Here is a 16,942-nt window from a genome sequence, read left to right on the forward strand (position 1 = left end):
AAATGGAAGGCTATTGATCTTATAATTACGCCATAATTCATATTCAGAGGTAAAATAAACTGTTGATTAGTCTTGTTTTAAACTTGCATATATTTTCTTGTTTGTTTTTTGGTGGTTTTTTTTTCTATAAAATAAAATATTATTTGAGTGTATAAATGGGGAAGCCGGGTCACTGTGAAAGTCCGGTTGAACGTGAATCAAAGTGCAAGAGACTTGTAACCTTGTAGACGCCCTCTTGATGATTGTCATCGGTATGGGGTTCAATGCGTGATGCAATGTTCGACAGGCTCAATAATATTCCATCAACAAGCGTTAAGGTCAAAATGTGTGTTAGATTTTCATAAAGAAACATTCGTCCCAAGAGTTTATTGGAAACACATGCATTTCACAATAATTTGTTTGTGACGTCAATGCAAGACAGTGTTAGTAGTTACCGAACTTTTGTGGCTTGGTACGCTAGTCTCGTCTTGTTTTGGTGGACAGCTAATGAATCAAATAACATAGCTGGAGAGGTTTAATCGATTCTATTAACGCATGGTCGATTTTACTTTCATTTATCACGAAATAACAACTTGAGTTACAATGGTGTCTAGACACTGTCATCTGCATGGTATTAAGTCCCCGGTCACGAATTTAAGAGACGTGTTCCTACAAAAACCGTCACTTTTAATGAAATTAACACAGATTACGAAGAAAAACGTAGGTTAACAGTTGCCTTCTGAAATCGTAGGCAGCGTTACGTTGAGTTATGATCCGTGGGGGGGGGGGTACTTACAAAAAATTCTAACATGGGTGTGTAGTTTGTTGGTTGCCTTCCCCTTTTCAGAAAAACTGTAGATATTTGACACCCCGTTCCAGACAGTAAGCATAAATGGTACCAAGGGAAAAGCAGGTGGACTCCTGGGATAGACTTTGACGATCGAAATGTAGTTACAGAAAGAAAAAAACAGCCTCATTCTCCTGATTATTGGATCTCAAGCTCTAGAGACAGTTTTTAGAAAATATGGGCCCCTTTCCGACAGAAATGATGAAAAATGAATACCCCTTTTTCAGACAGGCAGGGTAAAATAACATACCCCTTTTCAGAGTGGTAAATTTGGAATCCCTTTTGGCGACACTTTTATATAGTACTTCAATGTGAGTACCCCCCCCCCAACTGGTGTCAAAACACTAAGGATCAACATTAGATCGACCATGTCATCAACGCTTCTCCGACATAATACGACTGATTTTTTTTTCAAACTTTATTGAAATCATCGGTTTCATATGCACGTCAGTGTTTTGAATTATACATTTACAACTATGCGTAGAAAGCAAAGACACGTATATTGTGAAATATATTGTTTTTGCATCCTTCCCGCACTGTAGACAAAGGCCGGGCCGATATGCCCTCTAACATGACTTAGTAGTAATGTAGAGTCAAAATGGAATGCCCCAAAATCAAGGTGGGCCAGTTTTTTGACTGCCATTAAGAAAAAGGTAAAATTCTATGTGGTTATGGAGGTGAGTCGAGGCACAAACAAAAATGTTGTGGTCATTGATTTCTTTTGTATTTACACTTATTTATTTAGAAAATGCAAATTACATTTAACCAAATTACTAATACCATAACTATAGTAAAATTACATGGAATGTGAAGAACAGGTTTCTCTGTTCAAATTGTTGAAATTGTTGAAATCACTATTTTAGTGTGTTATTAGTTGCACTGATGAAACAAAATAAAGATTATTGAATGATGTTATTATTTCACAAATTATAGATTAGCTTATTTTGTACAGCTTGTTGGTAACGGAATATTTGAACGTATTTGTTATAGACAGAAGATCTTATGGTTGAATTTAGTATAGCAATCATACTCTCTGGTCACGGTGAACTCAGCTCTAATCAGTATGTTTACCTTCAAATACCTTCAAATTGCCCGTAGTCAAAAAGTGTTCATATAACAGATTAGCTGTATTCTCATGTATATTTTAGCTCTTACGGTCTCTGTGTCTAGACGTGGTTTATGAACATGAAAAGTAAAGTTACGTTTTTGCATTCGCATTATTTGTTCATTAGGTTTCTATGACCTGGGCCGTTATTCAAGTTAAACTGTTAGGAAATCGAGAGATCTATCCATAAACAATTGGACTATTTTAATAATAAACCATTCACCAAATTAAATATAACTTCTCGTCCTTAGCCACTGCCCGTAATTTGTCAGTTCATATCACGTGACCAATACCTTATCGTCAATTTATTGTCCTCATAAATGGCAATCGTCATTTTACTCATCGTTTTTGTCACACAATGCTGCTTTAAATAATGTCAAATTTCGGTACATTTCAATTGAATTATGTCGCTGTTGTACGTAGTGATTCACTAAGGCTAATTAAGCGTGGTCAACAAGGTCGCTATTAAAAGGAAGGAGTGCAAAGGGGCGAGGAAACGCGTTTTTAAATGTGACGTGTTGACTATAAAATGCGAAACTATATTACTTCGGTGAAGAAAATTGTTTAATGTGACGACCTTAAGCGAATGTACAATTATCGATGATGAATACAAAATTCCTGTGAATATATTCACTATATATAAGGAGAGTTTTTCTGATAAAACTATAAAAATCTATCGCCTATAGTCGTATTGAAAATACTCTCTTTCTTCCATGTTTGCACTGAAAATTCTTTTCTTCGCCCATAATTGTTTTGAAAATACTTCCCTTCGCCAAGATTTGTACTGAAAATACTTTCCTTTGCTCATAATTGTATTGAAAATACTTTCCTTCGACCAAATTGGATCTTTATTTTGTGGGATACTAGATGTTATCATGCATGCAAATTACGGCCCATTAGATACTGCCAACAAAATACGACCTCATATTTGACGACTCGTCAAATACGAAAAATATTTACTGTGCGGCACGTACTAATTGTTTTTATCACTGCGTACATAAAAAACCCGAACTTGGTGTGTTTCAGTGTTGTTTATTAACTGGGAACGAGCAATAAACAGTAAAAGCGTGGTTTGAAAATTGAACGAGGCAAACTACTGCTTCACACTTATAACGTTACCTATAACTTTGTTAAGTAATCGCACAGGTATATTCGAACCGGACTCTGTAGAGCGTGCACAATTACTTAGACCAATTTATCACTATCGAAAATCATTTTTGAACAATACAATTGTATTATTGCTAGTTTTAAAATTGAATGCATGCAATGTTACAGCCCTTTAATCAACTATGAATGTCGACAACAACTTCCCCTCCCACATCAATTATGAACTTCGACCAATAGCACGTTTCTATTTTCTAATAATAGATAATGCCCCCATACTCGGACAATCAGTCAGAAATTGCTCAGTGGGGACAGAGTGCTCAATCAAATGTAGTGTTGTTATCACAGCTCACATGCTACAAGTGATGAATTAAATGTCTTGTACTGGTAACAGAGTGAAAACCCATAATCAAACCCAATCATATGAGACGACTTATGAACAATGAACATTGTTACATCATTAAAAATCAATAAAGTTACAATACCACAAACAATCAATCTAGCGTGTACAATATAAAAATTACGTGCAATAAACACGCTTGTGTGTCGTTGAATGGAGAAGAAAACAGAAGAAAAGTAGATATCAAAGTTGCAAGATCGCGCAGTTACCAAAGTCTTTACCTTGGCATGACAGCTCATTTAAAATAATTTGAAAATATTGTACATATTTACAGCGCGATTGTTCAAATTTTGCAGCCATCTGTAACTAGTCTTAGGACGTTTCTTTTGTGCAACATTTGCAATGTTTGGAACTCGGCGGAGTAATTGTGCGATGTGTGGAGACGATCTACTCTGATGAACGGTCCGTAGTAATGATAAGGTAGGTTGTTGCCATTCTGATCAAAAGCATATGGGTAAAATCCATAAACATTGACATGTTCACAGAGAATGAGAGCAGCAACAATGGCCCTCATACCAGTTGTCGGTTTCTTTAACTTGAGTAACCTGAAAATGAAATTGAATACAATTAAAGCCATATATACAATACTTTACAAACGATCAACAAAATGAAAAAAAAATAAGAATCGACAATGTTGAGAACCGTTAACACAGAGAATTACTATGCACACCACTTCTAATGTTGTTTCTTTGATTTCATTGGGTTGCACGTTAGTGTTCACTATGTTGCATTAGTGTACACGTTATTGTTCTCTAGATCACATTAGTGTAAATGTAATTTTTGTCTAGATCATATTAGTGTACACGTTATTGTTCTTTTGATTACATTAGTGTACATATTATTGTTCTGTAGATTGCATTGGGGTCCATGTTATTGTTCTCAAGATCACATTAGCGCACACATTATAGTTCTCTAGATTGCATTATTGTACATGTTATTGGTCTATAGATTGCATTAGTGTACACGTTAGTTTTCTCTCGATTGCATTAGTGTACATGTTATTGTTCTCTAGATTGCACTAGTGTACACGTTATTGTTCTCTAGATTGAATTAGTGTACATGTTATTATTCTCTAGATTGCATTAGTGTACATGTTATTGGACTTCAGATTACATTAGTGTACACGTTATTGTTCTCTAGATTGCATTAGTGTACATGTTATTATTCTCTAGATTGAATTAGTGTACATGTTATTATTCTCTAGATTGCATTAGTGTACATGTTATTGGACTTCAGATTACATTAGTGTACACGTTATTGTTCTATAGATCACATTAGTGTATACGTTATTGTTCTCTAGATTGCATTAGTGTACACGTTATTGTTCTCTAGATCGCATTAGTGTACACGTTATTGTTCTCTAGATTACATTATTGTACACATTATTGTTCTCTAGATTGCATTAGTGTACATGTTATTGTTCTCTAGATCGCATTAGCGTAAACGTTATTGTTCTCTAGATCACATTAGTGTACATGTTATTGTTCTCTAGATTACATTATTGTACACATTATTGTTCTCTAGATTGCATTGGTGTTCATATTATTGTTCTCAAGATCATATTAGCGTACACGTTATTGTTCTCTAGATCACATTAGTGTACACGTTATTGTACTCTTGATCACATTAGTGTACATATTATTGTTCTCTAGATTGTATTGGTGTCCATGATATTGTTCTCAAGATAACATAAGTGTACACGTTATTGTTCTGTACATCACATTGGTGTCCATGTTATTGTTCTAAAGATCACATTAGTGTACACGTTTGTATTCTCTAGATCGCATTAGTTTACACGTTATTGAACTCTAGATCAAATTAGCGAACATATTATTGTTCTCAAGATCGCATTGGTATCTATGTTATTGTTCTCTAGATCACATTAGTGTACACGTTATTGAACTCTAGATCAAATTAGTGTACATATCATTATTCTCCAGATTACATTAGTGTACACATTATTGTTCTCTACATCACATTGGTGTCCATGTTATTGTTCTAAAGATCACATCCGTGTACACGTTTGTATTCTCTAGATCGCATTAGTTTACACGTTATTGAACTCTAGATCAAATTAGCGAACATATTATTGTTCTCAAGATCGCATTGGTATCTATGTTATTGTTCTCTAGATCACATTAGTGTACACGTTATTGTACTCTAGATCAAATTAGTGTACATATCATTATTCTCCAGATTACATTAGTGTACACATTATTGTTCTCTACATCACATTTGTGTCCATGTTATTGTTCTAAAGATCACATCCGTGTACACGTTATTGTTCTCTAGATCGCATTAGTGTACACGTTATTGTTCTTATGATTGCATTAGTGTACACGTTATTTTTCTCTAGATTGCATTAATGTACATGTTATTGGACTCCAAATTATATTAGTGTATACGTTATTGTTCTCTAGATTGCATTAGTGTACACGTTATTGTTCTCTATATTGCATTAGTGTACATGTTATTGTTCTCTATATTGCATTAGTGTACATGTTATTATTCTTTATATCGCATTAGTGTACACCTTATTGTTCTCTAGATTACATTAGTGTACATGTTATTGTTCTCTAGATTGCATTAGTGTACACGTTATTGTTCTCTAGATTGCATTAGTGTACACCTTATTGTTCTCTAGATTGCATTAGTGTACATGTTATTGTTCTCTAGATTGCATTAGTGTACACGTTATTGTTCTCTAGATTGCATTAGTGTACACGTTATTGTTCTCTAGATTGCATTAGTGTACATGTTATTGTTCTATAGATTGCATTAGTGTACACGTTATTTTTCTCTATATTGCATTACTGTACATGTTATTGGACTCCAGATTACATTAGTGTACACGTTCTTGTTCTATAGATTGCATTAGTGTACACATTATTGTTCTCTAGATTACATTAGTGTACATGTTATTGTTCTATAGATTGCATTAGTGTACACGTTATTTTTCTCTAGATTGCATTAGTGTACATGTTATTTTTCTCTATATTGCATTAGTGTACATGTTATTGTTCTCTAGATTGAATTAGTGTACACGTTATTGTTCTCTATTGCATTAGTGTACATGTTATTGTTCTATAGATTGCATTGGTGTACACGTTATTTTTCTCTAGATTGCATTAGTATACTTGTTATTGGACTCCAGATTACATTAGTGTACACGTTATTGTTCTATAGATTGCATTAGTGTACACGTTATTTTTCTCTAGATTGCATTAGTGTACATGTTATTTTTCTCTATATTGCATTAGTGTACATGTTATTGTTCTCTAGATTGAATTAGTGTACACGTTATTGTTCTCTATATTGCATTAGTGTACATGTTATTGTTCTATAGATTGAATTAGTGTACATGTTATTATTCTCTAGATTGCATTAGTGTACATGTTATTGGACTTCAGATTACATTAGTGTACACGTTATTGTTCTATAGATCACATTAGTGTATACGTTATTGTTCTCTAGATTGCATTAGTGTACACGTTATTGTTCTCTAGATCGCATTAGTGTACACGTTATTGTTCTCTAGATTACATTATTGTACACATTATTGTTCTCTAGATTGCATTAGTGTACATGTTATTGTTCTCTAGATCGCATTAGCGTAAACGTTATTGTTCTCTAGATCACATTAGTGTACATGTTATTGTTCTCTAGATTACATTATTGTACACATTATTGTTCTCTAGATTGCATTGGTGTTCATATTATTGTTCTCAAGATCATATTAGCGTACACGTTATTGTTCTCTAGATCACATTAGTGTACACGTTATTGTACTCTTGATCACATTAGTGTACATATTATTGTTCTCTAGATTGTATTGGTGTCCATGATATTGTTCTCAAGATAACATAAGTGTACACGTTATTGTTCTGTACATCACATTGGTGTCCATGTTATTGTTCTAAAGATCACATTAGTGTACACGTTTGTATTCTCTAGATCGCATTAGTTTACACGTTATTGAACTCTAGATCAAATTAGCGAACATATTATTGTTCTCAAGATCGCATTGGTATCTATGTTATTGTTCTCTAGATCACATTAGTGTACACGTTATTGAACTCTAGATCAAATTAGTGTACATATCATTATTCTCCAGATTACATTAGTGTACACATTATTGTTCTCTACATCACATTGGTGTCCATGTTATTGTTCTAAAGATCACATCCGTGTACACGTTTGTATTCTCTAGATCGCATTAGTTTACACGTTATTGAACTCTAGATCAAATTAGCGAACATATTATTGTTCTCAAGATCGCATTGGTATCTATGTTATTGTTCTCTAGATCACATTAGTGTACACGTTATTGTACTCTAGATCAAATTAGTGTACATATCATTATTCTCCAGATTACATTAGTGTACACATTATTGTTCTCTACATCACATTTGTGTCCATGTTATTGTTCTAAAGATCACATCCGTGTACACGTTATTGTTCTCTAGATCGCATTAGTGTACACGTTATTGTTCTTATGATTGCATTAGTGTACACGTTATTTTTCTCTAGATTGCATTAATGTACATGTTATTGGACTCCAAATTATATTAGTGTATACGTTATTGTTCTCTAGATTGCATTAGTGTACACGTTATTGTTCTCTATATTGCATTAGTGTACATGTTATTGTTCTCTATATTGCATTAGTGTACATGTTATTATTCTTTATATCGCATTAGTGTACACCTTATTGTTCTCTAGATTACATTAGTGTACATGTTATTGTTCTCTAGATTGCATTAGTGTACACGTTATTGTTCTCTAGATTGCATTAGTGTACACCTTATTGTTCTCTAGATTGCATTAGTGTACATGTTATTGTTCTCTAGATTGCATTAGTGTACACGTTATTGTTCTCTAGATTGCATTAGTGTACACGTTATTGTTCTCTAGATTGCATTAGTGTACATGTTATTGTTCTATAGATTGCATTAGTGTACACGTTATTTTTCTCTATATTGCATTACTGTACATGTTATTGGACTCCAGATTACATTAGTGTACACGTTCTTGTTCTATAGATTGCATTAGTGTACACATTATTGTTCTCTAGATTACATTAGTGTACATGTTATTGTTCTCTAGATTGAATAAGTGTACACGTTATTGTTCTCTATATTGCATTAGTGTACACGTTATTGTTCTCTAGTTTGCATTAGTGTACAAGTTATTGTTCTCTAGATTGCATTGGTGTTCGTGTTATTGTTCTCTATATTGCACTGGTGTACGCGTTATTGTTCTCTAGATCACATTTGTGTGCACGTTATTGTTCTCTAGATCACATTTGTGTGCACGTTAGTGTTCTTTAGATTACATTGGTGTACACGTTTGTTACTGTTTATTGGAAGATTGTACCCGTTATTGTTCCATATATGGCATTATTCTTTGATTGCTTTAATGAAGTTGTCAGTGTCGTGTAGATTCCATTCTGCTCGAATATTATTGAAAGCATTTACCTCTTCAGTTTTCCGGTAAAATCATAGGTAGCTGAAATAGCGAACTGAAATTGAAGGTTAAATTTTGTTTTGATGCAGTTCAGAGCTTCTTTTGCAGTCTCGTTGGTAACTTGTTTACTTCTAAAACTTTCTGGATACCATAGTATTGAGTTATTGAGAACGTGTAATCTCTCTGCCAGTATAGATTGACGGACTGTGGCGTTTTTGCAGAGTGCGTATAAGTCACGTATAGTAGTCTGGAATACAATGTTTATATTTGTTTGTTTTCCAACGTCTTTAATATAATTATCTACATCTGGAATATTACAGCGGAAAACAAAATCGTTGGAGTCAATGTCTCTGCCGCACGAGCTGTTACGTAGAATTCCACTGTTGCCAACGACTGCACAATTCTTCTGTCGTGGTAAATAGTATGTCGATTTATTCAAAGACGTCCAATTACTTTGGTCCAAGTCCATATCTTCAATTCGGATATCTTTCTGGAAAATTCTAATCAGGGTTCTCGATGAAAAACTCTCAGTAATATTTTGCCTGAAAATAAATAAATGAACGTATTCGTCTCTCTAAATTAACATGAAGGACAAATATAGCGAGGTAATATTACTATAAGCATCGTACTGTATTAAATGCCAAAAATCATTTTGTATTAACTTTATTGATAAATATATCTCTACAGACGATTACGGTACGACCAACACACGGGTGATAATATTTAAAACCATGGAAATATGGAATATTGTAATGTTTACCAATCCTAATATACATTTCCGTTTTATTTAGTACACTTCACTTTGATATTTCTTCACAATATATGCGAAGGAAGTTATTTTTCCCATAGTGCATTGCACATATGTTCAGCGACATAATTGGCACAGACATATTTTTGGGTCGAACCCCCTTAACGTCGTTGTTTGGAAAATCAAAAATACCAATGCTACCATTATATTTATTGCAACAAATGAAATTACACGTGAGTGGAGAAAACACAAAGCTTACTTAGATATCCAATTGTTGATGCTAGAGTCTTTTTTTTTCAGGGTCTTGTTATGTTTCGTAGTGACACTATAAAGAAATACGTAACTAATGAGATCATAATTACATATTTTTAGGTGGAACTCCCTTAACGTCGTTGTTTGGAAAATCAACAAAATCTGTGCTACAATTATATTTTTTGCAACAAATGAAATTACACGCGAGTTGAAAAAAATAAAAGCTTACTTAGATATCCAATTGTTGATGCTAGAATCCTTGTTATTGTTCAAGTTATTGTTATGCTTCGTAGTGACACTATAAAGAAATACGTAACTAACTAGATCGTAATTACATATTTTTAGGTCAAACGCCCTTAACGTCGTTATTTGGAAAATCAACAAAACCTGTGCTACCATTATATTTTTTGCAACAATTGAAATTACACGTGAGTTGAAAAAAAGTACTAAAACGAAAACAAAAATCTTACTTAGATATCCAATTGTTGATGCTAGAATCCTTGTTATTTTTCAAGTTCTTGTTATGCTTCGTAGTGACACTATAAAGTAATACATAACTAATTAGATCACAATTTCATATTTTAGGTCGAACTCCCTTAACGTCGTTGTTTGGAAAATCAACAAAATCTGTGCTACAATTATATTTTTTGCAACAAATGAAATTACACGTGAGTTGAAAAAAATAGAAGCTTACTTAGATATCCAATTGTTGATGCTAGAATCCTTGTTATTTTTCAAGTTCTTGTCATGCTTCGTAATGACACTATGAAGAAATACGTAACTAATTAGATCGCAATTACATATTTGTAGTTCGAACTCCCTTAACGTCGTTGTTTGGAAAATCAACAAAATCTGTGCTACAATTATATTTTTTGCAACAAATAAAATTACACGTGAGTTGAAAAAAGTACTAAGACGAAAACAAAAAGCTTACTTAGATATCGAATTGTTGATGCTAGAATCCTTGTTATTTTTCAAGTTCTTGTTATGCTTCGTAGTGACACTATAAAGAAATACGTAACAAATTAGATCGCAATTACATATTTGTAGTTCGAACTCCCTTAATGTTGTGCTACCATTATATTTTTTGCAACAAATGAAATTACATGTGAGTTGGGAAAAGTACTTGGACGAAAACAGAAAGCTTATTTTTCAGCTTCTTGTTATGCTTCGTAGTGACTCGTAGTGACACTATAACGAAATACGTAACTAATTAGATCGTAATTACATATTTTTAGGTCAAACTCCCTTAACGTCGTTGTTTGGAAAATCAACAAAATCTGTGCTACAATTATATTTTTTGCAACAAATAAAATTACACGTGAGTTGAAAAAAGTACTAAGACGAAAACAAAAAGCTTACTTAGATATCGAATTGTTGATGCTAGAATCCTTGTTATTTTTCAAGTTCTTGTTATGCTTCGTAGTGACACTATAAGGAAATACGTAACTAATTAGATCTTAATACTATGCAAATAATACTCCCCTGCATAGACATAACAATTACATTACGTAATCCTAGGAGGCGTAACATAACCTCCGTTAGGAAATTACTTTCGTTTTCGGCTGTGAAATGACATGCTACAATCACACGTGACAACATGTGATGTCATTGTATGATAGTGCAATATACCACATTTAAATTGATATATGCTAGTACTACAGAAGAGTAAAAAGCAACAACTCGGCGGAAGCGTTTGGAAAAATTATTGGAGTTGTTAGTCACAACCTGTATTACACCAGCCAAGTGTTTTATTTTTAATGCCCTGTTTTGTCGAACATGTATAAAACAGAGTAGTCAACCTTTTCCAAACTAGACAGATGGTGTGATCATAAACACAATTCTTCTTCGCATCTTAAAATGTGTACGATGGGGTGAAAACGCGAATGCTAATTTGTATACGAATCGTAATATACAATATATTAGAGAAAATACATTTCATTTAGTACATTTTAATTTCACAATATATGTGCAGGGAGGTTCTTTCCCACAATTCTTTGCACTCAAACTCAGTTCATCACAGACATATTTGACTTATATGGGTTGCTCTCTCTTAACGTCGCCGTTCGGCAAGTGCTGCCATGCGAGATTTTCAACATATTACATGTTTGAGGGCGAGAGGTACGTGCATAGACGAACACACACAAAAAACACAATAAATAAAAACAAAACTTACTTAGATATCCAATTGTTGATGCCAGAATTGTTCTTCTCTGTATGTTCCGTATTGACGCTATAAAGAAATACGCAAGTAATTAGATCTCATATTATGCAAATGATTTTCCCCCACACTAAGAGTACCAATTACATTACGTAATTATAGTTTTTATAATAAGGAATCTCCGTGATGAAATATATTTATTCTCGTTTTTATTTGTGAAATGACATGCTACAGCCACACGTGATAACCTGTTATATATAAAACTGCCATAGTAGATATACAATATTTAAATTGATATCTGCTAGCACTATAGACGAGTAAAAAGCAATTACTCGGTAAGAGCTTTTGGAAACATCAGAGTTGTTACTCGTGACATGTATAACACGTGTTTTATATTTCTATGTCCTGTTTTAGCAAATATGCACAAAACAACCTTTCCCAAACTAGACAGATGGTGTGATCATATTATAACTCGAAATTGATACGTAGAGAAAAATTCAATTTTTAAAATGTACACAAATCCTAATATGAAATATAATTGGGAAAAATACATTTTATTGAATTTCTTTTCAATGTCATAATTTGTTTTCACAATATATGCGTCATGTCCATCATAGGCATTTTGACATAGCGTTGAACTCCCTTAACGCCACTATTCGGCAAATCAACAGAACCTGTGCTACCATGTGATTTATGCAGCATATTACATGTGTGTGAGTGTATGTGAGGGGAGGTGAAGTAAGTACATTGACGACCACATAACACGTGGCAATATGTGAAAAACAAAACTTACTTAGAAATCTTTGGCCAATTGTTGATAACAGAATTATTGTTCATATGCCCCGTAGTGAAACTATAAAGAAATACATGATTAATTAGATCTAATACTATTCTGATCATCACCTGCACTAAACAAAACAATTACATTACGTAATCCTAGGGGGTATAATATGGAATCTTCTACGGAATATAATTATGTTCGTTTTTGCCTGTGAAATTACATGCTACAGTCACACGTGACAACATAGGATACTGCAATAGTTGATATGCGACATTTCAATTGATATCTGCTATTATTATAGACGAATGAAAAAAACAGTTGTATAACACCAGCCATGTGTTTTATTTCCGCATTCTGTTTCGAACAAAAATGAAACAAGATCACTAATCAAAATGCGTTTCCACTAGTAAATTTTCAAGTCTGTCCTCCCACCGAAGGTGCTTACTAGAGGGGTCCTGGGGCTTGCTGCCCCGGAACAATTTTGAAATCTAGACCCTCTGAATAACTATTTTCTGTATTTTAAATTTTAGTTATTCAATTTTAGTTATTCAAGACACGTAAGACTCGTTCCCTGCTGATCTATGTAATACATAAACAATAGAACATTAAAAAAAAGAAACGCTTCGCCAAAGTTGCTGCACACAAGGACGAACTAGAGATTTTAATTTTTTCTACTGTATTTATAATATGACAATGCTGTTTCTAGGGACGACACTTATTTTACTTTAGCCGGATCCAAAATATGTCTTTATTGTTTGTTTTGTATTTTATAGTGTAATAGCGGTAATACCCAAACTAGCAAAAGGTCGTTAGTGTTTTGCATATTTTTGGCAAAATCTCGCAGTATATTTCGACAGGCGATGATTATTATTAAATACACCAAACAAGTTCCTATACGAATATCTTATATTTATATTTTCAGCAATTATTTACACACTTTTATTTATTATAGCGAGGTAATATTATCATATGTACCGTGCTGTGTTAAATGCCATCTTGTATGACAATATGGTTGGCATATCTACCCGTGCGCTGAATGTTGAATACATTGGACGACAATCATTGTTTAGTAACTGTATTAACAAATGTATATCTGCAGGCGAATATCGTACGGTCAACACACGGGCGACATGTTAAGACCACGGCGTGCGTTTTGTGTATTAAAAGCAAGAGTTTCATTTCCTCGAATGCAATGAGATTCAATATACCTACCTAAATGTGAACTGTCTCCCTCTAGTAACGGGTCTAATGCTAAGCGTTGTACTCCACTTAGTGAACAAAAACACGTATACAGCTAATCCACACAATAACACGTTTACAAATATAGTGACTGGTGTGCATTTCATGGCCAGGTTCTGGAACTAAAGTAAATACAAATCTCACAAATAAATGTTCCCAATGTCACAAGCCTAACACAATAAGCTCAGACAAGGGTAACTAAAAGATTTTTCCTGTCACAATATTTACAATAACCTTGATTTGTGGCCTGATAAAGTTTATTATGTACAACAAATAGAAATTATAGAAAAATAGTGCACTTAAAATGTTGCCTTTTGTCAGAATAAGTTGAATCGGAAAAAACATATTTGATTGGAATCCCACTGAATAGTAATAAGTTTATTTTTTACATATGTGACATTTCATGTTTACTAGGACAAAATAAAAAAAATCGATGTACAAAATGAAATGAAAATAGTATGTTTTTTTATCTATTTTTAGGTTATTTTATTTGTGTGCGTATTTGTTTGATTAAACAATAAACTACTATAAAATACGCACATGCGCTGGTTGTTTAAGTACGTACGATAATAATCATTTCACATACGTATTAGAGTATTTTTTTATTTAAGCGAATATTGTCGTGTGACCTGTAAACGCAACAGTTTTAGTTTATGATAAACCGTATTTAGAATATCGAATAATATTTAGAAAAAATATATGTTTTCATATTCCATGTTTAACAGGAGTTTACAATATAACTCAGCGGTTGTCAATCTGGCAGGATATTTTGTTATTAAATACTTATGTATTAGAATAACTTGTAAATCTGTGTAGAAGTTAATCGACATAAATTTGACTTGTTGGGAAGTTCATTTTAACAAATCAAATAATAACATTTGCATATTTAATTGATTTCATTAAAAATGTTAAATATTTTACAGGATGTGATTAACTTGGTCACACATTATTTGAACTAGTTTGAGTAAGATGTGTGTTGCTTAAAATGTTATTAATTGTAATGTATAATTAATTTCGATAGTGTGTTGTAGCTATTTCATGTCTTTGTGTCTTCATTACCAACAGCGTATTTTGTTTTTCTGAAGTATCTTTAATTTAGTTTTGGTTGTTATAGACACTGATCACAGGTAATGGTTTATTCTGGCAGTTACATGGCGGAAGCGACAGACCGAGATGTTAATAAATTAAGACAGAATATTTTCACTCTGTCGCTATTATTCTGCAGTATGTATAAAACGCATTTAAAATACCATATTTGTTTGCACAAAATTCAAAATTCAAATTTCTTTGTGGCCAAGTGCGAGAGAATAATTAGTGCAGATGATACTATAAACGTATAGGCATGAAGGAAGGTTTATTGACCATGGTTTTTTTGACAGATAACCACCCCCTCCCTTCACATAAGTTAATATATGTGTTACGTCATCTGAGAATGGGCGGTATATTGTGCATGCGCAGATCTGAACAAATGATAAATAATCCAGTCTACGTCATACTAGCGCAGTGGTAAGCAAAATGTTATGTAAATAGAAACCTGTTTCCCTTCGTGCTATATATACCGTATCCGTGGTTACCTATGGGTTTGCCTGGGATCGTCCAGCGATCGCCCGGGTAGTGATGAGTACCCCGCTTTGTATTATCAGTATGTATGTTTGTAGAATTCTATCAACGAGTCACATTCACGCAACGGCTTTCGTGTAGAGAAATCACGTGGTATAAATGTTAAACGGTAATGAAATCAAAATAATATGGCTGTATTTACTAGAGATTACCTTGGGTAACCTGGATAAAGTGGGTTGAAACGCTTTGGTCAGTGGGATTATTATTAGTATGAGATGAATGCTCAGCTTACCTGGGCAGCGATCTTAGCCGTCACAATGACAGGTTTTTGAACGTAATCGCAATCACGACATATACACTAAATGAAATAGACCTGAATAAAAAGAGCATATACCTATATACTACGCTAGAAAAGGAATTGCGACTAAATTGTCTTGTTATCGCGGTTAGTGTAGTAGTAATAGGGCTATAGTAACCATAGCAACACACAGCGAAAGACAAGCCTCGTTAGATGAAACTTATACGCGACTTTCACGGCCGCGTTAATCACCCAGGCAATGTGGAAAAGTCATAACATGTTCTGTTACATATACTTTATTAACCTGGGTAGTTTTATGTAAATGAACCGGAAGACATGATGAAGGTGAGGTTGTGCACTACATAACCAATGTATTTGCGTTCAAACATATTCTCTGTACGTTGTCATCAGAATCCGTCTATATTTAGATGGTTATATTTATGTTATGTAAATGTTAAGTTATGAGTTGGACGCTTAAGCTGTTGGGTATGTAATGTTTTTATTTTGTTTTCAGTTTTACGTCTCATCCAAGGGAAAGCAGGGAAAATATTGAGAACGTACACAAATGACAGAGAAGAAAGATGTACTGATCACGAGAGAGCACATACTAAAACTTCTAAGATAAATTAGAGCAAAAAGTCTGGGTCAAGATTATATCAAACACTTGCATTGTTCTTATACTCCTGTAGGAATTTTAAATGGTTCACTTTCAGTTCAAATTTCTGTTCAAAAAGGCAGCAGTTGATCTTAGCGCGTGAGATGAAATTTAGAGGTGACAGTTGTGTTTGTTACAAATTGGTGGATATGACGCACACAATAAACATTTTTGTTTACTTCATTATGTTGGCGTTGAAAATCACTGTACAACTATGCATTCTGTCATCCTACAATTACCTTCATTCTATTATGAGGTAAATGACGTACTAAACTGTAAATCTGAAGACAAAAGTCGTATACGGAAATGTACATCTCAATAAACACAAAACAAACAACGATTAAAAA

The 16,942-nt window shown here is 33.4% G+C and overlaps 1 protein-coding gene across 3 annotated transcripts in view; it reads right to left on the reverse strand.

The window, feature by feature from the left end:
- Positions 1 to 1,541: 1,541 nt before the first annotated feature.
- Positions 1,542 to 16,942, reverse strand: part of LOC146745925 (alpha-N-acetylneuraminide alpha-2,8-sialyltransferase-like) — a 68,074-nt gene continuing 52,673 nt past the window's right edge. Inside the window, exons 2-12 of one of the 3 annotated variants that reach the window (XM_085499270.1) lie at positions 14,056 to 14,204; positions 12,856 to 12,915; positions 12,078 to 12,134; positions 11,264 to 11,332; positions 10,836 to 10,904; positions 10,596 to 10,664; positions 10,372 to 10,440; positions 10,131 to 10,199; positions 9,909 to 9,974; positions 8,913 to 9,443; positions 1,542 to 3,980 (exon numbers count right to left, since the gene is read on the reverse strand). In XM_085499270.1, coding sequence (XP_085355396.1) covers positions 3,719 to 3,980; positions 8,913 to 9,443; positions 9,909 to 9,974; positions 10,131 to 10,199; positions 10,372 to 10,440; positions 10,596 to 10,664; positions 10,836 to 10,904; positions 11,264 to 11,332; positions 12,078 to 12,134; positions 12,856 to 12,915; positions 14,056 to 14,189 — 1,455 coding nt within the window. In that variant the 5' untranslated portion in view covers positions 14,190 to 14,204 and the 3' untranslated portion in view covers positions 1,542 to 3,718. The remainder of the gene's footprint in view (positions 3,981 to 8,912; positions 9,444 to 9,908; positions 9,975 to 10,130; positions 10,200 to 10,371; positions 10,441 to 10,595; positions 10,665 to 10,835; positions 10,905 to 11,263; positions 11,333 to 12,077; positions 12,135 to 12,855; positions 12,916 to 14,055; positions 14,205 to 16,942) is intronic. The other 2 variants (XM_085499271.1, XM_085499269.1) reach the window with 2 other exon arrangements.

The sequence above is a fragment of the Saccoglossus kowalevskii genome, chromosome 5 (assembly GCF_978046115.1).
Source record: "Saccoglossus kowalevskii chromosome 5, keSacKowa6.1, whole genome shotgun sequence".
In the NCBI taxonomy this organism is placed as follows: domain Eukaryota; kingdom Metazoa; phylum Hemichordata; class Enteropneusta; family Harrimaniidae; genus Saccoglossus; species Saccoglossus kowalevskii.